Raw genomic sequence first — 21,698 nt, 5'->3', positions numbered from 1 at the left:
AAAAGTAGCAAAAGACAAAACGAAAAGAACTTGTTACGCAGAGAGAGATTAAAAAAGTGTTAGAGAATGAGAGACGAGACGACTACTGTACTCTGTAGAGGACCTCATTACCGTTTCCAAATACCTCTAATTCTGGGAAACCAATGGCTGTGATCATATCTCCATACCCTCTTTGAAGGGTCTGAGCCTCCTGATTTTTACTTACCATTTCTGATCACTGCGAATCGGACGATCGGGAATTTCCTCTCTTCTTGTAGAGCACGCAGTTTATAGCTCCCCAACTCTTTTCGCCTCTCTCTCTCCCTCTGTCACACTCTCGTCTTTGTTTCTAAACAGACTTTTCTCTCCTCTGTCCCTGTCTGCGCTTCTCTCTCTGACTCAAATTCTCTTTCATTCTCTTCCTTTATCGTTTTCTCGCCGCAGATCTCTCTCTGTCTCTCCGGTGAGAATCAGATCCGTCCGATGTGTAGACTTTGACTTCGTCGTGATCTGATTCAGTGCCGGAGCAAGCTTTCGGGATGGGGCAGTGCTACGGCAAGACCAATCCAACAACCGAGAATGACACGACCATAACTACTATTACCGCGGCGTCTGACGATCGGCCTCAGACGCCGTTACCGTCGGGAAGCGGGAGTAACGGCGTAGTCAACGTACCGACGGTGAAGAATACGCCGGCTCGGTCCTCGAACCCGAGCCCGTGGCCAAGCCCGTATCCGCACGGCGTGTCTGCGAGCCCGCTCCCCGGCGGCGTTTCTCCGTCACCGGCGAGGGGTTCGTCGACTCCCAGAAGGTTCTTCCGGCGGCCTTTTCCGCCGCCGTCTCCGGCGAAGCACATCAAGGCGTCGCTGGCAAAGCGGCTCGGCCACGGCGCCAAGCCGAAGGAGGGCCCGATTCCCGAGGAGCGCGGAGCCGAGCCGGAACGAGCTCTGGACAAGAGCTTCGGCTACAGCAAGAATTTCGGAGCTAAGTACGAGCTTGGGAAAGAGATAGGGCGAGGGCATTTTGGTCATACTTGCTCGGCGAGAGGTAAAAAGGGCGAGCTTAAGGATCAGTCCGTTGCTGTTAAAATCATATCGAAATCGAAGGTACAGAATAAAATGCTACTACATAAACTGTCGTTTTGATCGTCTCTATTGGCTTAAGATACGTCTCATTCTTTTCGTATTGTATGTATCATTCTGTTCTGAACTTTGTATTTTATAGAGGTTACATAATTTGATCCACTTCAATTGGTGCTTTGTGTTATAATTTTTAGTTCTATTTTGTGGCAGAAGCATTGGTTAGACACAAAAAAAAAAAGGAGCAAAATATTTTAGCAGGGACCAGGGATAGTTCTATGGCTTGATGTTTTAAGTAGGGTTTTGATTAATGCATGAACTTAATGTTATTCATTTGCGTATTGATTTGTTTGTAGCTAGTAATATGGCATTCATGCAACTGACCAGACACTATCTAATGAAATAGAAGTTCTTATGTCTTTATTGTATTTTGAGGAATAGTTTATGAATTGACGCTATAGTTAATTTCTATGATTTACGCTTACTTTTCTGATAAAAGATACAGTAATGGACGCCTGCACATAAATTGTTTTTCCGGTTATCTGCTATCTTGGTTCACTTGTTTTTTTGTGGATTGAATTTGGAAGGGCAAGGTCTATAGGATCCAATTATATGTGGCAGAAGAAAAATATTTAAAATATTGGGGACTTTATTGGAAAGTTCTACCTGCTCAAAATGTTAATATAATACTCCCTTATTTCTATTATGTGAATTGGGATTTATAGCTTGTCCTTTTGTTGCTGAAGAAGATAACATTAACAAGAGAATTATAAAATAATGAAAAATATCAATTGTGGTTCTTTTTGTCTTGGGAGTTACCAAACAAGAATATGAGGTATTCCAACATGGTGACTTTTAAATCTAAACATGCACTGTCAATGTAGCCTTGCATTACTGCTCAATAACTCTGCATCCCCTGATCATTGCTTGACTAACCAGATTTCAAAAATGGAGATGAGATCAGTTAAAATTTTACTTGCCTAATGCTGTTCCTTGAGATATTAACTTGGGAGTTTATATAATCTGAACCTTGCACTGTATAAGTTAGCCGTAATTATTTTGTCTGAATGAGCTCTCAGGTGATCCGGTCCACTATTGTTTTCAGATGATCTGATCACTATATATGACTAAGAAGAGCACTGGAATATGTATTAATGGGGAGCTGGTATCATGGATGTGGTTGCTGCTATTTTATGATTTTTCTTAAACAAATAGACAGATACACTGTATATGAATATGTGTAGATATGATGGGATGTATGCATTTATTCTTCATAACAATTGGCTTCTTGATCTTAGTGAATGGTCTGACTCTCTTGCATTTTTCTCTCATTGTTAATTAATAATTACTATTATCTTGTATGTGTCTATGATTATTGTTGCTGCAATTTATTTTGGAAAAAAATCTGTAGACTGTATGTTGAAAATGCATCTTTATATCTGTACTATAATAAGATCTGTTTGGCAGATGACAACAGCAATATCAATTGAAGATGTTCGTAGAGAGGTGAAAATATTGAAAGCTTTATCGGGCCATAAGCATCTGGTCAAATTTCATGATGCATGTGAAGATGCCAATAACGTGTACATAGTCATGGAGTATGTATTTTCTTGTTTTCTGTTCTACTTTTTTATGCGGAATATGGTTCAGCATTTCTAAAACTGTATCTTGGTTCTTATTCTTTACTTATCTTTCTATCTATATAACCTATAATGTTTAGTTAGGTATAATTATATTCTGCCTTTTTTTTTTTAGATTATTTTTAGCTTCTTGGATCTAATATAATTTAATTTTCCATGTTTCCTGCCTGATGGGAGTTCTGTATTGAATTGATCATTTTTCTAACATTGTATAAAATTTGATTTTGCATTAGCTTTTCTTTGTGGAAAAATTTAATCATTTGATTGTTCTCAGTTACATGATTGTGTAGTGATGTACAGCTTTGGGACACATTCTTGATTTTGGGCTGACATCTACGAAATCTTGTTTTCAGATTGTGTGAAGGTGGAGAACTTCTGGACAAAATTCTATCAAGGTAATTTTTTTTTCATAAAAATTATTTGTTTTAATACCTTAATTAAGTTTCAATTGGTACTGTAGTTATTTATTTGATTGAAAGGATATAATTTAAATTGAAGAATATTTTCCTTTATTGTAGGGGAGGAAGGTATGCCGAGGAAGATGCAAAATTCATAGTTGTGCAAATTCTAAGTGTAGTTGCATTTTGCCATCTTCAAGGAGTTGTGCACCGTGACTTAAAGCCAGAGGTTTTTCTTTTAAGATTTATCACTGATTATTTTACTCATGACTCTTAGTGCCTTGTTCCTTTCAGATTATAATGGTAGTTCCTATTTTTTCCTCACTTTTCTCTTTTGGGTTTATGTTGAAGTGATTCAATCTATTTTTGATTAATACTGATATTTCTTCCTCCTGCTTGACAAACAGAATTTCCTTTTCACTTCTAGAAGTGAAGATGCTGACATGAGGCTTATTGATTTTGGTCTTTCTGACTTTATCAGACCAGGTGATTATTAATGGTATCTTTTATTTATAATATTCCACAATAAATAATTAAATAATGCTATCTAATAATAATTAAGGCTACCTATAGGCGTGGTTATAGTTTTTCTTTCCAGGGAATTCACTCTTGGATTGCTACTCCTCGATAACTTGATAAACTGATTTGATTTCAAGTGAATGCCTACGGTCAGAAGAATTAGGCTTTTTTTTGTTTTTTTTGAAGAAAGGCTGAAAGTGCTAAGTTTTGTACAAAAACGATATTCACAAATGCTATAATACTATGTGAAACATGGTCAGGCATCACACATAATAACAGATGCACGCATAGGTCTGAAATGACTAAAGCAACAAAAATTGAGTTATAATATTTTGGAGTGTTGTATTCATATTTCAATTTTTCAACATCCTTATTACCAAGTAGAATGATTGCTATTCCTTGTTTAAGTTTTTTTTTTCCCTTGATTGGATATATGTGCAGATGAAAGACTTAATGACATTGTTGGAAGTGCATACTACGTTGCACCTGAAGTCCTTCATAGGTCTTATAGTCTGGAAGCAGATATATGGAGCATCGGTGTTATCACCTACATCTTATTATGTGGAAGCCGACCCTTCTGGGCACGGACAGAATCTGGAATTTTCCGTGCAGTCCTAAGAGCAGACCCAAATTTTGAGGATTTGCCTTGGCCTTCTGTGTCTGCAGAGGCCAAGGACTTTGTGAAAAGGCTCCTGAACAAGGACTATAGAAAAAGAATGACTGCAGTTCAAGCTCTCAGTAAGTTGTTAATTTCTTTATTCTGCTAAAGAAGGTCCAGGATATTGATCAACTCAATCTTCAAATTTGTGCTTTGTGTTCTATATATAGCTATGAGATTCTTTTGTGTGGAAAGCAATGGATTTTGTTGAAAAATTGGCATGTATTTCTTCTTAGTGTCCAATGGGGTGTGTTATATGGCAGTGGAAAAACAGCCGTTGATATGTTACTTCCCTGTTAATTTGTTGAATATTTGACATCAGTGATATATGGATTATGTATTAGCTATTATTATCGTTATATTGCATACTCATTACAAATCAGATATTTGTTTTTATTATGCTGTGAAATTCTATAATGAAAATGGATGGTTCTTCATTTTTCAATCTTTTAACTAATAAGTCAAATTTCGCAATTGCAGCTCATCCGTGGTTGCATAATGATAGTCGTCCCATCCCATTAGATGTATTGATCTATAAGTTAGTCAAGTCATACCTTCATGCTACACCCTTCAAGCGTGCAGCACTAAAGGTACTATACTTATCATTTCCATATGCATCCACATAAAGATTGTTTCTCTTCTTTTTTCCTCTAAATTTTATTTCATAAGTTTTGCACGCATCCTATATGACTTAATAAGAGTTAACAGATTCACCAGCCCACCCTTTGAACTGCGAAGCAGATCGTGTGTACCCATTTGTGGTATTTCCACGTTCCAATTCCCCAAAATTCGGTCCCAACGTATTGTGTTTATTCATAATTGTTTGGATAAAGAACGGATGCTTGGCTAAAACTGCATAAAGAAAATTTTAATATGGGGAAAGATAAAGAAGAAAAAAAGAGAGATAGGACTTGAAAATTAATCAATTTGATTAATTTTATGTGTTTATATATAAATATATGAACATGTGTGTGTGTGTGTGGATGTCAAAGACCTAGAGATCTTCATTAGTTTTCTTGCTTTTTTCTTTCTTTTTTTTTTTTGGGGGGGGGGGGGGGGGGGGGTGGGGTGGGGGTTTAGGAATTGACAACTTTCATTGGAACTTGTAAAACAGTGGTGGGTTTTCAACAATGTTGAGAAGCGGAATAAGGCTTTTCTAGATGAACTATGAGTTTGATGTTAATGCAAAGGAAAGACCTTTATCTGATGATGAAAAAGAAAGGATGCAGTTACTAGTGACCTAGAGAGGCTTATACTCTGTTGGAAGAAGTAAGCTGGAGACAGACATCAAGGGCTTTTTTGTTGAAGAAGGGAGACAAGAATACAAATTTTTTCCACTGTGTGGCTCATTTGAATAGAAGGAAGAACATTGTGGAATTGCTAGTTAATGGTTTTGTATCATCAAAGATTAGTGAGCGTATTTTGTAGTTTTACGCCTGGTTGTATTAAAACAATTCAATTGGTGTCATAAATTGGATGGTCTTTCTTTTGATGCTATCGGTATGGAGGAGGATATGTGGATGGAACGAGCTTTTGAGGGGAGCGAGGTCTTTGAGGTGGTGAAAGCTCTGAACCAAGACAATGCCTTGGGTCCTCATGGTTTTTCTTTGGCCTTGTTTCAGTCTTGTTGGGAGATCCTTAAAGAAGATATGAATATTTTTCATGATTTTCATGCCACAGGGAAGTTTGAGATGAGTCTCAATGCTATATTTATCCCCCTTATCCCCAAGAAGGCCAAGGCGGTGGATATCAAGGATTTTTGCCCCATCTGTCTCGTGAGGGGTGTCTATAAAATTATTTCTAAAGCCGTGGCTTATAGGTTGAAAGCAGTGTTGGAAAAGGTAATCTCCATGTCTCATAATGCTTTTATTAGGGCAAGACAGATTCTAGATTCAGTTCTTATTGCAAATTAATGTCTTGATGGCATATTTAGAGTAGGGTATCTAAGTGGATCTAGGTGTGCTTTGTAAATTGGACCTTGAGAAGGCATGCAATCATGCTAATTGGGGCTTCTTGCTGTATTTATTGGGGAGATGTTGTTTTGTGGAGAAATGGTGCGATTGGATTGCTCATTCTATTTCTACGGTGCATTTCTCCATTTTGATTAATGGAACTCCCTCGGGCTTCTTTAGAGCACTTACAACAGATACCCTATAGCCCATTCCCTTCCCTATATTTAGGAAAAATCTCAAAAAAATTACAAAAACCCACCCACATTAGTTTCCCTAAATTTAACCTACATCTTTGGGTAGCTACAGTGTTGCCCAATGTAATATTATACTCCTAAATAAAGTGTTCTCTCTCCTCTCTCCTCTCCCATCCCTTCTTCTTCCTCTGGCAATAGCACCCCATCTCCCTCTTTCCCTCACGCCTCTCTCTCTAACGTTCTCTCTCCTCTCCCACAAACACCCAAAAATGCAACCCAGATAAACACTCTACCTAGTTTTGCAGAACCCATGCTTTGGGTCACACAACCACCAAAATTCAAAGAGGGAAGACATTGTGGGAATGAGAATTCAACGAAGAAGACAGAGAAGCAAATTCAAAAGGGAAAGGACCACCAATTGAAGCTTAAATCTTGATTTTGATTTTTAAACCAATTGCCAACTTGAAGGAGAAAACCCAAAAGTATGAGTTGCAGATCACCAACTTGCAGGTCCGTGTACTTGCAGAAGACGGAGATGAAGAGAGAGAAGAGAAAACAAATGAAATAATTTTTTTTTTTAAAAAAAAATGTAAGAGTAAAAAATGATATTTTAATAGTATAGGGTAAGATTTAGGAAAGCTATTGTGAATTGTATTTAAATAGGGAAGCAAAAAGTAGTTTTATTTCTTAAGTTTAGGGAAAATCGTTAGGTATCTGCTGCTAGTATTTTGGGTTGTAGGGTGTCCTCTCTTCCTATAAAGTACCTAGGTCTTCCATTGGGGGCTTTGTATAAGGCAAAATCAATTTGGAATGGTATTATTAAAAAGATGGAACGTCACTGGGCTGATTGGAAGAGGTTGTATTTATTTAAGGGTGGTAGGTTCAATTTGATTAAAAGTTATTTTTTTAATTTTCCTACTTATTTTATCCCTCTTCCCTATCTTTATTAGAGTAGCAAACCGTATTGAGAAGCTTTCTTGTGTGGCGGAGTCAGAGAGGAGTTTAAATTCCATCTAGTCAATTGGTCCAAGATTTGTACCTCAATTTCCTTGGGTGATTTGGGGGTTTGTATCCAGCTCTTGTTTAACTAAGCTCTCTTGAGGAAGTGGTTATGGTGCTATGCCACGGAGAGGGAGGCTTTGTGGAGGTCGATGGTAGAAGTTAAATATGACATCTTTTGAGGTGGATAGTACTTCAATGCAATTGTTGTGTCCTATGGGGTTGGGGTGTGGAAAAACATTGGGATGGATGAGGGCAGTTCTCCAGATTTGTGAGGTTCAAGGTGGGAGATGGGTCTCAGATAACATTTTAGGACAATGTGTGATGTGGACATCAGACCTTGAAAGAAGCTTTCCCGGAGTATTGTTTTCTATTGCTTTCCAAAAGCAAGCTTTGGTGGAGGATCATGTGCAGCTTTCTAACAACTCTCTACAGTGGAGTGTCTCCTTTATCAGATTAGTGAATCATTGGGAGGTGGATTTGGTCACTTCATTTTTTAATATTTTATATTCTTTTAGGTGGAGCCGAGGTGGCGATGGCAGAGTGTGTTGGATCCCTTCCAAAAGGCGGAGGTTCGAGGTCAGATCGTTTTATAAGGCGCTTAGTCTCCCCGTTGGTTCTCACTTTTGGGGAAGAACATTTGGAGAAATAAGGCTCTTACAAAGAGTGGTGATTTTTGTTTGGAAGACTGCATTAGGAAATATTTTGACTTTGGATAACTTGAGGAAGAGGCATGTCTTTGTGATGGACTAGTGTTGTAGGTGAAAAAAGAGCAGGGAATCCATTGATCACCTTCTGCTCCATTGCGAGGTGGCCAGAGACTTGTGGGTTTCAGTCTTCCGTCTTTTTAGGATAGAGTGGGTCACACCCCAATGGGTGGTGCAACTGTTGGCTAGTTGGAGAGGTTAGTTCGGAAGCCAGTGTAATATTGAAGCTTGGAGGATGGTTCCCTGAACACAAAGCACGAAACTTTGAAGATTGTGAGAGCTCTTTGATAGAGTTAAAAGCTTTTATGTCCAAATACCTCCATGTTAGGATGACTGCTCACATTATACTTCTTTTTTCTGATTTCCTAGGGTTTCTGGATTTGTGTTCTTCTTGTTCTCCCTAGTTGAGTGTCTTTTACATATACTTCCTTTATACTTGGGTTGCACCCCTACGTGCATTTTTTGTTTCTAAATGCAAAATGTGTAACCATTAAGAAAATAATTAAATAAAAGAAAATTCTGAATTATTAACCATTAGATGAATGCTTCAGTCAAAAGCCTCTGTTGTATTTGACTATCTCACTGGACTTCTGAGAAGCTTAAATGTGAGATATTTAAAGACTCAGTTTTCCAATTCCATAGTAGAATTAGAATACAATTAATGCTCGTGTTCTTTCTCTGATTATTGCAGGCTCTTTCAAAAGCTTTGACAGAGGATGAGCTGGTGTATCTCAGAGCTCAATTCAGACTGCTAGAACCAAATAGAGATGGGCGTGTCTCTCTTGAAAATTTCAAAATGGTTATTTACTCTTCTATCTAATTATTTGAGTGTCCAGTCTAGAGTTGGTTACTGTTCTGAAGAGGGAATTGTTGGTTGGCATGGTTTGATTATTTATTTGAAGAATGTCCCATCTTGGTGTCAAGGTTTTTTATGCGGTTGGTTCTATGTTTTATACACAAATTCATTTGTATGGTTGAAAAAAAATACTTGCAGGCTCTAGTGCGAAACGCAACTGATGCCATGCAGGAGTCCAGAGTTCTTGATGTTATAGGCGTGGTAAGGATATTTGTTAATTTTATTAGAAATACTTTTTGAGTCATTAAGTATCTCTGCTATAGGTATGGTACAGCTATTGGTATTATTTAGAGTTCCAAATAAGTAATACACATGTATATATGTATGTATATATGCACATAAAGACTCACAAAAACACATGCATCTGTCATTTGGTAGAGTTGAACCTCGGATCTCCGGTTCCTGACCCATAGCAATAGCTAGTTAGTTATTCTTCCATAATATTTTTTGAGCCATAAAATGTAAAATATTTAAAGTCAGCATTAGGAACCTTCCTGTTAGGTTAAGATTCACATTCTCAAGGAACTTGTTTGTGTGTAAATATAATCTGGGTTAGGACATTATCCATGCATGTTGGTTCTCTTGGAGATTTTGGATCTCAGCAGACATGCAAAAGTTGCATAAAGCCAGCCACAGCCAACGTGCAATAGAGAATTAACCAATCTAGTTCTGATATGAATAGGCTATAATATATTAATATGGAACCCTGGCAACTGGCCTACTCTATCCTTTGTGGTCAATATGTTGGCAAAATTGATCTGAATAGGCTTATTATTATCGCATCATTTTTTTTTTTTTGCATCTTCTGCATCTGTTATTTATGTTTTCCGTTTTTGCCGGATATCATGGACTTATTGATTGCCAGGAGTGTTCTATTATTTGATTTTTATATATTTTTTTGGTTCTTTTATGATGTGACAATTATCAGTTTCTTATTGTGCTGCTTTATTCTTTCTCAGATGGAACCGCTTGCTCATAGAAAGATGGACTTTGAAGAGTTTTGTGCAGCTGCAATCAGCACACATCAATTGGAGGCCCTTGATGGGTGGGAACAGATTGCATCCACTGCTTTTGAGCATTTTGAACAAGAGGGTAACCGTGTTATATCAGTCGAAGAATTGGCAAGGGTATGGAGTGTTATGGCTTTTGGAGCATCTTTGTAGTCCTCGTCTTTTCTTGAACGTATATGTATGTTGTGCACGTTGGTGATAGAGGCTCACATTTGTTGCCTGTTACTGCAGGAATTGAATCTTGGCCCGGCAGCCTATTCTATCCTCAGAGATTGGATTCGAAACTCAGACGGAAAACTTAGTTTACTTGGATATACAAAATTTTTGCATGGTGTGACACTCCGTAGTTCAAACACAAGACACCACTAGTTTTTTAGCTTTTGACATATAGTTCTAAAATTCATGGGATTAGAGGATTTGCAGGGATTTTTTTTTTCTTTCTTCTGGGGAATGGGGTAAAAGAAAATGTGTATAAGTGAATTTTAGTCAAGGCAATTCTGGGACTGGAATTTTACTTATATTGAAGAATTTTTGCTTGCTCTTACCCCAATTTTTGCAGTTCATCTATCTCTATGGGTTCGAGCTCAGATTGTGACCGTTTATCAATTTTGAAGTTCTAAAGGTTTATGTAGTCTTGGCAAGTGTTTCCAACTCTGATTGCTGCTGAGGTTTTTAACTGTTTATAGATTTTGTAAATTGAATATACATTGGTTGTAAAATGAAAATAAATGATATGATTTTGTTCCCAGTTAACTTTTAATAGAAAGGATTTGCCAGTGCTGTTTCGGTTGAATTTTCTTCCAAATATTTCCTCAAAACTCGAAAGGGAAGCAAGCCAAAGGCTTATGCAGTAATTCCTTCCGTAGATGTTGAGAGTTAACGTTGGATATGAATTTCCTGACTTTTAGGTTTTGGTAGGTTTCTGCCTTTTTGATGATATCTTGGAACTCCCGAGTCCAGTGGCGAAAAGGAAACTCCGGGAAAAAACCATTTCCTGTTGAGTTGCAAATAGCTCCTTGCAGGTATAAAAAGTGACTGAAAATACCGTGGTAAGCAAAATTAACTATCATTTGAAATGTTGATTGAAATTCTCAGTCTGTCACATCAATATCAATAATGTTACCACACGTCTCTTATAGTAAAAAATAAATATATATTAAAAAAAGTTTTAAGGAGGTGGTCGACTATCTCTAAATCGGGGCTGAATTACTCTCAGGGCCATATATATATTTTTTTCTTTGCAACTCTGTTAAGCTCCAATGCCTAATTTGTATTTCTTCAAAAAAGAAAACCTCATTTTCCATCCGTTTGTTGGCTTGTTTAGCCTTATTTAATCAGAACCTAAGCTAGCTCGATTGTTTTGAAGCCTAAGACAATAAGTTTAAGTGGGACATTTTTCTTACTTCTAAATAATATTTATTTTAATATTATATTTTTATTTAAGAATCATTTTAATTACTTATTAGATATAGAATGACTTATCACTTCATTTAAGAAGCCGAAAAGAATAAGACTTGAAGGAAAAAATAAAGAAAAAATTGAAAGTTATAAAGAGTTATTGAATATGATGCGATCATTTTTCTTTGTTAAAGACAACGCAGTTAGTATTGAGAGAGGAAAAAAATGATAACAAAAATCCCTGTCAATTTGATATTTACTCTTTTATCCTCCTGGTCGCAGATTTTACTTATGCGATGTCTTGCTAGTTGCTACACCCCTACTGTCCCACTGTTTGGATTTTCACTATATACTTAAATCTCTGATGATGAGTAATTAGCTTGAAGTACTATCAAAAAAAAAAAAAAATCAATTCGTACGTAACGATTTATTTTCCAGAAGAGAAATGGCTGTAATTAATTCAGTTTATTTATATGTCACCCTCATTGATGGGTGGTGGAGGTGCGCACAAGTATAATAAACAGGTAGCTTCTGTCGTGTCTTTAATATGATCATATAAACAGATACTTATCCTCAAATTAATGCATGATTAAATATTTTAACTTCGAAGATACACACCGCTCATTTGCTTTGACTTGGCGTGCTTCATACTTCCCATTATAAATTAAGGATCCAGCGCTAAACTAAAATACATGAATCTTGCAGCCTTATCTTAATTAAATACTATTAACTAATGGTTAGATTTGCTCTGGATTCTGCCCGAGCAAATTTAAAACTGAAAATGGTTTTGTAAAATCTGCTTTAGAGTCGGTTTGTGTTTGTAATTTTAAAACGTATGTGAAATTGGAATAACAACACACCTGGTCCAACTAAAGTTGTATGTTATTATGGTATACAATTTAATAAAGAGGTCTACTAACTCACGTTGTAATGAGATGTCCTTCTCAGGACGCCCCCTTCCACGGGATATAACTAAATACCAAATTAGATGGTCCCGAAGGATATTTAATTGCTCAACTGTCATTTTCACAGTAATAACCAAAGAGTATCTTATAAATTTAAAAGAAAAGAAGAAATTATATATAAAAATAAAATATAATGTTATAATTTTACTATACGATTGCTTTAGCTTTCAACTTCCTGACATAAATGATAAATGGGACTACAAACAAATTTAATTAAGGCCAGAAATTTGATAATTTTGTGAACCATAAATAATAAAATCCGAAAGAAGTCCAGACTGTTATTTCGTTGGATTCTCCATCTGAGTGCATGCCCTACAAAAACCTTGGTGTTGACGGAAAGCTTACCAAACGTGGAGGCCATGCTCCTATCCGCTGACAATCTGACCTCCTTCATAAACCTGCCCAATTCAATGCGCGGACAAAACAACAACAACCGTATAAGAGATAGATAGGCAATTACCTACGAACATACATTTCTGTTGTGTCTCATCCATACCTATTCCAAACAATTCTCGATCCGTGATTCCCTTACTTGCAGGCTATGCAATTAATTAACGGTCCAAACTCTTGTATTAAAATTATGTCTAGCTAATTTCACTGTCTTTTTCTCTTGCCATTTCTTCACATAATTGATATTATAAGATGTAACAACAACAACAACAGCGGTGCCGCTCTACTCACTTAATGACTCTTAATTAGAATATATTTTTTGCATGGTGCGATTTCGAATGCCATAAAATGCTTTAGTTTTTCTCACTTGACACTAATTGATTTTCAAATAAGATGGTCAAAAGTCCGATCCAACAAACGGTATCAGAGTCAGAGTCATGGGTTTGAGTAACACGAGCCTCCAATTGAGGGAGGAATTGTTGAGGTGCAACAACGCCACTCTACTCACTTGAACCGCTCTTATAACATGCATTATATTAAACACAAATTAACTTTTAAATGAAATGGTCAAAGATCCGATTACCATAACCTTATCCTTGTTTCAGCAAGTTGGCAATGGCCCAAAGCAACCGCATTCGACCTACCTTGGTTTGGCCTTGTCTATCTAGCTAGCTCTCTCAGGTTTTCCAATGATATCGTCATTCCGTTACCATTTAATTGCCACATATTCACCCAATAAAGAAAAGAAAAGTAAAGAGAAGAACAATAAAAGAGAAGCATTGAGTTCGATCTCTTTTCCATCACGGTTCCTAACAAAAGAACAAAGTCATTTACAATTACCAGCAGCATCTTTGTCCTCATCATCATATACATATATATATCTTTATCATCACTACTCACTACGCAACTTCCAATAAAAAGGCAAATACAAGACTCCAAATATTCTAACCGGTACCATCAAAATTCATCTTCAAGAAAGAAAAAGAAAAGAAAAAGGATCCAGTTATCTTTTCCATTACGCTTCCTAATGATAACAAAATAACAAAGTCATGATACAATTGCAAGCAACACTTTGTCGTCGTCATGATCATCACCACCACCATTGGATTCATCTCACGTTATCTATCATCACCATAAAGGGAAGCTAATTCACACAAGTTTGATCAAACCCTAAAACACCCGATTACAGCATGATGATGATGGTGATGGAGGGACTTTTCCCTGTCAATCATGCCCTGGACGTTCCTAAACTCCTCCACGTGGCAAGGGATGGTGATAGTCCCCTTCTGATCAAACCCGTACTCCTCCTCAGCCTCCTTGAGGAGCTGCATGAACAGCGGGTGATTGAAGTAAATCACAGGCACCACAAATCTCTGCTGCTCCTCACCCTGCCCTACCTTGATTGCCAAGCACCCTTTTGGCACGTCTCTCACCTCTTGCTTCTTCCCGTGCTGATGCTGATGATGATGATGGTGAAGATGGGGTAGGTGTAGGTGAAAGTTGCGCACACTTTTCTCGCCACTGCCCATATCTGCAAAAGCGAAAACGTAGGAGGAAGACAAAGAGAGACCAACAAGACAATAGTAGTTTCTTCTTCTTTTTTCCCGAGAAAATTTTACAAGAAAGGAAGGGAGAGCGGCCAAGGGTCAGAGTGGTTGAAGAAGGATAGGAGAGAGTATCTCAGAGAGCTTGGCACGTTGGTCATGGTTGATAAATCCCAAGTATAACAAAAACGTATACAGGCCAGACAAAAAAAAAAAAAAAAAGGATTTATGGGAAGAGAGAGAGGAGACTAGCTCGTTGACAGCCCTAGAAAGTGGGGTTTCCTAAGCTGTAGAGCAAATGTTTGTTGCTTTCTATGAACGTTAGTAATCTAGGCCCTTGATCCTAGTGGACCAACCTGATCATAATTAATAGTTGATGGCCAGGGAAATCGGGTTGTAGAAACGTGTATGACTAGGGTTTCTTGGATTTTAGAGTTTGTGTTTTCTAGACGTTCGATTACAAAAGGATATCATCTACCTACAATCATGATGTGTGACTTACAAAATTAATTAAAAAATTAATAATAATAATAATAATAAATTAATTTGACTAACTTTATGACAAAAATAATAATAATAATAATTTTTTAGCTAATTTGACTAACTTTATAAAAGACCGTATCACTTAACAATAGAGAAAAATTTATAGAATGAGACGTTGGATGTTTTCAAAAAGAGCGAAGTTAAATCAGGAAAAATGAGTTTTATAATTGAAATTTAGCTAAAGTTTAAAGCTAGCTAAAGGAGAATGGTAGAATGAGATGGGGATTCTCTACAATTACTTGCCCTAAAAGTAGTGGGTATAAAAAAAATTATAGCCTTTGAGAAAGGAGACTCTATATATGTTAAAACAGGAATATCATTGCCTGAACAATTGCTCGGACAATAAGAATATTATTTTAAAAATTTAATATAATATCAGACGTAAAAATCGTAATAACTCATGAATTCGAATATTAAATTCACAATTCATTCCTCAGAAAAGCTTCATAACCCTTCTTTCACATCCACTTCCTAATTCCACAGGATTGGAGGAATTTTAAATTCCTCAGTTGTAGGGGGGATCTCGGTGCGGTGGAATGAATGAGTAGCGAGAGTGTAATTTTCTGTTGAAAGGAGGGGCAAGACACGTGTACAGTGAGTGGAGTAGGAAGAGACGCGTGGATAGCAGGTAGGGTCTTTGAATAACAATAGATGTAGCAGACAAGGAGGGGTCGCTTACAGAAGGGGAAATTCTGAGGACAGCCAATAGCAGGTCTTGAACATGTCCAAATAGACATCAAAGGTGTGTCGTCGACATATGGTCTCTGCAATATGATTACGACACATGGCTCGAGTGAGAAGTACTAGCAATCTTTGTACCAAAAAAATCCATTTCATATGTGGTTTTTATTTTATTACAATTTTTTGGACACAACATCAATTGGTCAATTAGGAAATACACTCCGTGTGGCTTGTGAATGAAGATCAAGAAACCAAAACAAGGCATCGGTTGAATTGTTTTGCTTTTTATTTTTTCAAATTAAGATTCAGACAGTTGTTTAAGAGCCAGTTTCAGGTTGTTTGAGATTGTGTTAGAGAGCTTAAAAAATACTTTTAGTAACTAAAAAGTTGTGTCAAACAAAAGCTGGCCTGTTTGGTAAAAAATTCCAAAATTACTTCTTTGACTTTTTATTTTTAAAATGATCAAAATGTACTTTTGTAAAAAAAAAAAGGTTTTTTTTGACTTAAAAGCTCTATTTTTCAAACGTAATCCCAAACAAACTCTAAAACCATGACTTCCACCATGCTTTTTTTCAATGAGTATGGAAAAAAGAAAAGATTCTTTAAAACATTACCACCAAAACATTTTACATTAATTTGATTTGATAAAACAAAATTATTAACAAACAATTCATAATACAAAATACTAAAAAGCTGTTTTCACTTTTATTTTACATCAAAACAAACTCCGTTGAAAAACATATTCGTTTTTTTTTTTTCTTTATAATTTGCAATTAATTCAAGCCCCCTTCACGTTCAAGTACTAGTGGGGTAGCATGTTATCAAGAGGCGGGTAGAATACCACTGAGTTAACCTTTTTTTTTTTTTTTTTTTTGTCCCTTTATTGATATGATTATATGTGACTTGGAGACACAAATTAATTTCATGGTGGAAAGAAAGATGCAGAGTCGAGTGAGTGGGGAGGAGTGGAAAAACCATCCAAAGTGGGGGTGAGTGAGAATGTTTGCTTTTTGAAAGCAAAAGGGTATTATTGATATGATGTTTTTGACAAGTTATTCTCCATTTTCATTGCTGGAGATGCCTTTGCCTTTGAATTTTATTGATTTTCTCAAACACACAACATCATTTGACTTCAATTCAATTATATGATGTTACTTGTGAAAAATATATTAAGGTCAAGGAAGGTACATAAAAGCACCGTCCGTTTACTGGGAAAAAAAGGGTACGTGAAGCACGCATTTATAGACAAAACATGTAGTGGTACATGTTGGGAGGCGGTCTTCATTTGAAAACATCATTAGCCAGCCACAGTCTAATTGGCCATTGCAGCCTCTTAATTTCCTGTATCTTTCTCCCTCATCACCATGCGTGAGACCAATTGTTTAACAAATTTTGGAGTTGTTTCAAAGTGGGGTGGGTTGGTGCAATTTTTTTTAATGACCACGTGTTACTCATATTCCCATTTTAGAGTTTCCTTGTATATATAATGTTGTTTATGATATAAAATTTCAAGTACTTAAAAATTGATTTGCATGGAAACGTGTTTAAAATAAGCTATCCAAGACACATATGATTTGCAGTCGATGTCTACGGCAGTTGATCTACTCATTCGATACTTACCAGATAGTAGTACTTTTTCTTTTAGTGGCTAGCTCTACTCACCTACTAATATTCAATGACTTAACACACTATGTTTATATATAGTATCAAGACATTTTAATCAAGCCTATAGGTTACTCCTCTTTTCGTGACTCGACCACAAAGCTACAACCCGTTTGATCCTACACTCGACAACGTGATATTTTTTATACCAAATAATACAAACTTTAAGTAGAACGCACACATAAAAACCGACTTAGATGATGGTGTCCAAAAAGTGCCTCCAATGAAGAGATGCTTTGCTGATTCTCCGGCCCATTTTGGAGCTTTTGGAACAAATTCTCTGTCAAAAAAATTGCTTTTGGATTTATTGAAAAGTCCAGACAAGGACCACAGGGTCACAACTTTTAAAATTTATTCAAGCCCAAGATAGGAGCCCAATAGGATCATCAATAGCGTTTATGGGGAGCCCAATAGTATGTAAATGGCATCAGTTTCATACAGAGGACCGAATCTACGAGTTTTACAAGTTCTAAACTCACAAGTGCCCTCACATTCCCCTAGAAGAGTTGCCTTTGTTGTCCACTCTCTTCAAGTTTTGCCCACCACCACCACCGTTCGGCCCAATTATCCGGCAACCAAGTCAATATTTGCCACCGCGCCAATGTCTCCATTTACTATGTTGCAATCACCTGCCATTGCTGCCAATGTTCTGATCATCTTCGACCACCGGCCACATTGAGTTCTTCAAAAATTTCTCAAAATTTAACTCTAAAAATTTATTTTAGTTGATTTAGCTATAACCACTTTTCAAAATCACTAAACATCAAATTCTCTGTAATATTTATCTATTTTAACTAAATATTATATTTTATTGGTTGAAACAAACTTTTCGACCTTTTGCATTAAAAATCTACTTTATTTATGAGGAAAGAAGAAGTATGAATGAGAAAAAACATTATATATATATATATATATATATATATATATATATATATTTCACTTTTGGGATCTTTGTATTTGAAGGGCATGCACTCATGAAGTTAAATTTAACATTGAGTTAAGAGTTTGTTTACTGATGTGAGTATCGTCAAAATTTTAGAGAAAAATCAAAAGTAAAGAGTTCAATATAAATGCTTTATTGAGGCAAAACTTATAAGATAACAAAAATAATAGGAATCCGATGGTGCATGTAAATGAGAGGCTGATTCTTTTCTCAACTAAATTAACGTCTAGGAGCTCTTTGTCTCCTTAAGTTTAAGGTATTCTCTCACCCATGAATCAATTCACAGTTTATTACTAACTAATTTTTTTTCTTCTAAAAAAAAGTACGCATTTACTTGGAAAAGTTATAAGGAAACTCATGGTTTCTTCATCTTATGAACAAAAGCATTTGAAGCTATATATATATATATATATATATATATATATATATATATATATATATATATATAGTTATACGACCTAATTGATTCAACTCATCGATCAATGTGCATATATCATATATGTGCTTATGAGCCTGGACAAGTATAGGTCCACAAGTTTCCCAGATAATAATAATAATAATATATATATATATGGTTCACATCCTGTACAAATTAATTAATCTAATCAAGCTGCAGTTTACACAAATATTTTACTACTACAATCCTTGAAAAAAAAAAAAAAAAAAAAAACTATTTTGCATTAAAATATATTGCAATCACAAGACTTGGGGAAAATGGTGAGATCAAAGTTACCTTGGATTCCACAAAAAATGACAGGCTTCATTATACTATCCTATTTGAGTAATCAGTTCAAAAGATTGTACAGCCTGTGTTGAATGTGAAAAGATAAATTTAATTATTTAATAATTATTCAATTATTACTTTAACACTCTTCCTCTTTTGTGGGTTCAAACTCCATTTTAATAGGTGAGTCTCAACACGTTAAATATTTAATTTAAATAAGGGTGATTTGATGGAGTCAAAGTTCGATCCCATGACTTTTTGGCTCTGATATTATGTTAAATTATCAGTTATCCCAAAAACTTAAGTTGATAGAAAATATAAATTTAATAATTTAATAATTACTTTAACATTTAAAGATTCCTCAGCTTCCCGTCCAATAGTCAAAAGCCTTCAAAAACTTTGTTGAAGTCTTGGTCAAGTAGCTAGCACAAACTCCATGTTCATAAAAAGTTGTGGGAATTCATCATACATATACAAGAGCCAATCTCTTTCTCTCTCTCAAAAAACATAATGACTAAAGTCTAATGAGTAAAAAAGCAAAGCAACGGGGATTCTACTTTATGTTTGCAAAGGTAAACCATAGACGCAATTTCCACAAAAGCCAGTTCTTTAAGGGAAAGCATTTTCATACAATCCCGTCAACGACAATGAAACGTGTACATAAAGGATTTACTAATACCCATCAAGTTAAACTAGAGAAATTGGTACTTTATTAATCAAGATGGATACAATGCACACGTACCACCTTAAAGAAATTTACATTTGTTTTCTACATTCCTAAACGTGCTACTTTTTGTTATATGGACTTTATTTACCCTGCCTTTGGAAAATCAAAACATATGGTTAGTAAAAATCATCTTTTTGCTTATATTTCACCTTTCTATCACATTTATGAACATATATTAATAACCAACATACCCAAATAGTTATGTGAAGGATGGAGCACAGGAGAGAGAGAGAGAGAGAGAGAGAGAAAGGTGATAGGTGTTACCCGGCCTATGCCCTAGAGGCGTAGATAGGGGTTATGGCAATCTTTCTAATCAACTATTTTCTCCTTGCGCTTATCTAAGAACGTCTCTTTCATTCACACATGAGAGCTCCAATGAGCAATGAGACAAGCGGAATTAAAGGAAATGCAAGTAAAGAACGAAGCTGCAAACACTAAAATCCAGAAGTGATTTTACAGCAGGATTTGATCATTGATTCTTAAAGTGTACGACACAAACACAAGCACAAAAATATATGTAAATGCTATATATTACTACACTTGCATAATGCTCCTTTTGATGTTTAGCGAAACCCAAAAGAAAACATGAACAAACACACATGTTATGTACATACATATATACATGCACAGGCTCCACAAAAGTTGTTTTTGTCTTGTGCTGATATCTCTGTATGAAATGAACCCCAAGGAAAGGCAGATGATAGGATAGTTATTATAGTAGCAAAAACAAGTAAAAAATTACTCTTTTGATCTTTAATCACGAATTCAAAGCCCTAGATGCAGCAGAATTTGCAACCCATTTCCAATTTTAATTTGTAAAGATCGAAGTTTGTGCAGCATCTAGCACGATCGAGTATACAATCAGAGGGCCGGGGGCGGAGAATACAAAGCTCTCAATAATTATATATGTGAGAAAGATCAAAGGGTGCCTAATCTTTTATCATCATTATATTCTTTTAATAAATAAAAAAGTGGACATTTTGAAGATTGACAGAAATGGGTATCACTAGCTAGCTTGCTTGTCTACCTTAACATAATAATGATCACTTATGCTTTTAAGGACAGATTTGTTTTGAGATTAGTGCCAAAATTAAAACCAAAGGAACCCTAGGAGAGAGGGAGGGGAGAAGAAAAGAAAAAGAACGTGAAAAAGAGGGGAATGTTCACAAGTTCAAAGCCAGATCTGAAAAAATGGCAGAAACAGACAGATCAGATGCTGAAAGCCATCATGAGGAAGATCCGTGTAATAATGAAGCAGAAAAAGGGCTTAGACTGACAAGAACACCATCATAACGTGATCAGAGAAAGAAAATAAAAAAGGAGTAATGATGAAAACCTTTTATCCATACGATGGAGTAATAAAAATAGTCAAAATACTCCATCATTACACCAATCTGCAAACAACTAAAATCCTTAATTGCTCTAGAAACAAAAAACCCATGATTAACTACTGCCGATAATTCCCAAAGAAAATTACTAAAAATGGTAAAATCTTAAACAGAAAAAGGAAAGAAACCAGACCTTTGCATGTAGACCATGATGGCATGACTCCATGGAAGCATAAAATTGGGGGGAATGAAGCCTGGTCCGACGACACTGAAACATGACCAAAATATCATCCTCGATTGATAAGAAAAAGAAATGGATCAAATAAAAGTGTCCTCGAGCCAGACAACATTCCCCTCAAAAGAAAAGGCTTCTTCCCATATATGATCTTCATCATATATATACTCAACACCACCTTCATGAACTCTCTCTGAGGAAGATCGAGCTTATCCCCCCCAAGAGTATCGCCTACCTTTAAGGGGGATGTGTGTGTGTGTGTGAGAGAGAGAGAGAGAGAGAGAGAGAGAGAGAAGGGGGATTGAATGAATGAGAATGAAATGGGATGGGGGAGAGTTATAAGAAGAGTAAAAAAGAGAGAGCAAAGGCAATGTTAAAAAAAGACAAAAGATTGGTGCAGGCTCTACCCTACCAGCTGGGGTTCTCACTTCCAGAAATGACCACGGCCCCATGCACACACTCTCTCTCTCTCTCTCTAACTCTATCTCATCTGAACTATATATAGGTTAAACTGATAATATATATCCACCGTTGGATCTGCCAGAAGACCCTGATGTTTACACCTCG

The 21,698-nt window shown here is 36.1% G+C and overlaps 2 protein-coding genes and 1 long non-coding RNA gene across 3 annotated transcripts; 1 reads left to right on the top strand and 2 right to left on the bottom strand.

Annotated features, from left to right (window-relative positions):
* Window positions 1-10,784, top strand: LOC132186533 (CDPK-related kinase 3). Its single transcript, XM_059600513.2, has 11 exons — window positions 1-1,085; window positions 2,526-2,656; window positions 3,052-3,093; window positions 3,217-3,325; window positions 3,504-3,582; window positions 4,057-4,353; window positions 4,754-4,863; window positions 8,817-8,924; window positions 9,120-9,182; window positions 9,941-10,108; window positions 10,223-10,784. The coding sequence occupies exons 1-11, from the start codon at window positions 519-521 to the stop codon at window positions 10,358-10,360; spliced, it is 1,812 nt and encodes a 603-aa protein (XP_059456496.2). The 5' UTR covers window positions 1-518; the 3' UTR covers window positions 10,361-10,784.
* A 2,944-nt stretch (window positions 10,785-13,728) lies between these two features.
* LOC132187600 (auxin-responsive protein SAUR32) lies at window positions 13,729-14,574 on the bottom strand. Its single transcript, XM_059601958.2, has one exon. It carries the CDS (start codon window positions 14,271-14,273, stop codon window positions 13,908-13,910), a length of 366 nt encoding a protein of 121 aa, XP_059457941.1. The 5' UTR covers window positions 14,274-14,574; the 3' UTR covers window positions 13,729-13,907.
* Window positions 14,575-17,457: 2,883 nt separating this feature from the next.
* LOC132188765 (uncharacterized) lies at window positions 17,458-21,419 on the bottom strand. The gene is made up of 2 exons (XR_009440912.2): window positions 21,090-21,419; window positions 17,458-17,856 (listed from the first exon to the last, which is right to left on the bottom strand). It is a non-coding gene; the product is annotated as an uncharacterized LOC132188765 (long non-coding RNA).
* Window positions 21,420-21,698: the final 279 nt, after the last annotated feature.

The sequence above is a fragment of the Corylus avellana genome, chromosome 6, assembly GCF_965113065.1.
Source record: "Corylus avellana chromosome 6, dhCorAvel1.hap1.2, whole genome shotgun sequence".
NCBI lineage: Eukaryota > Viridiplantae > Streptophyta > Magnoliopsida > Fagales > Betulaceae > Corylus > Corylus avellana.
The sequence above is the reverse complement of the archived record's forward strand: the minus strand, read 5'-3'. Positions and strand labels throughout refer to the sequence as shown.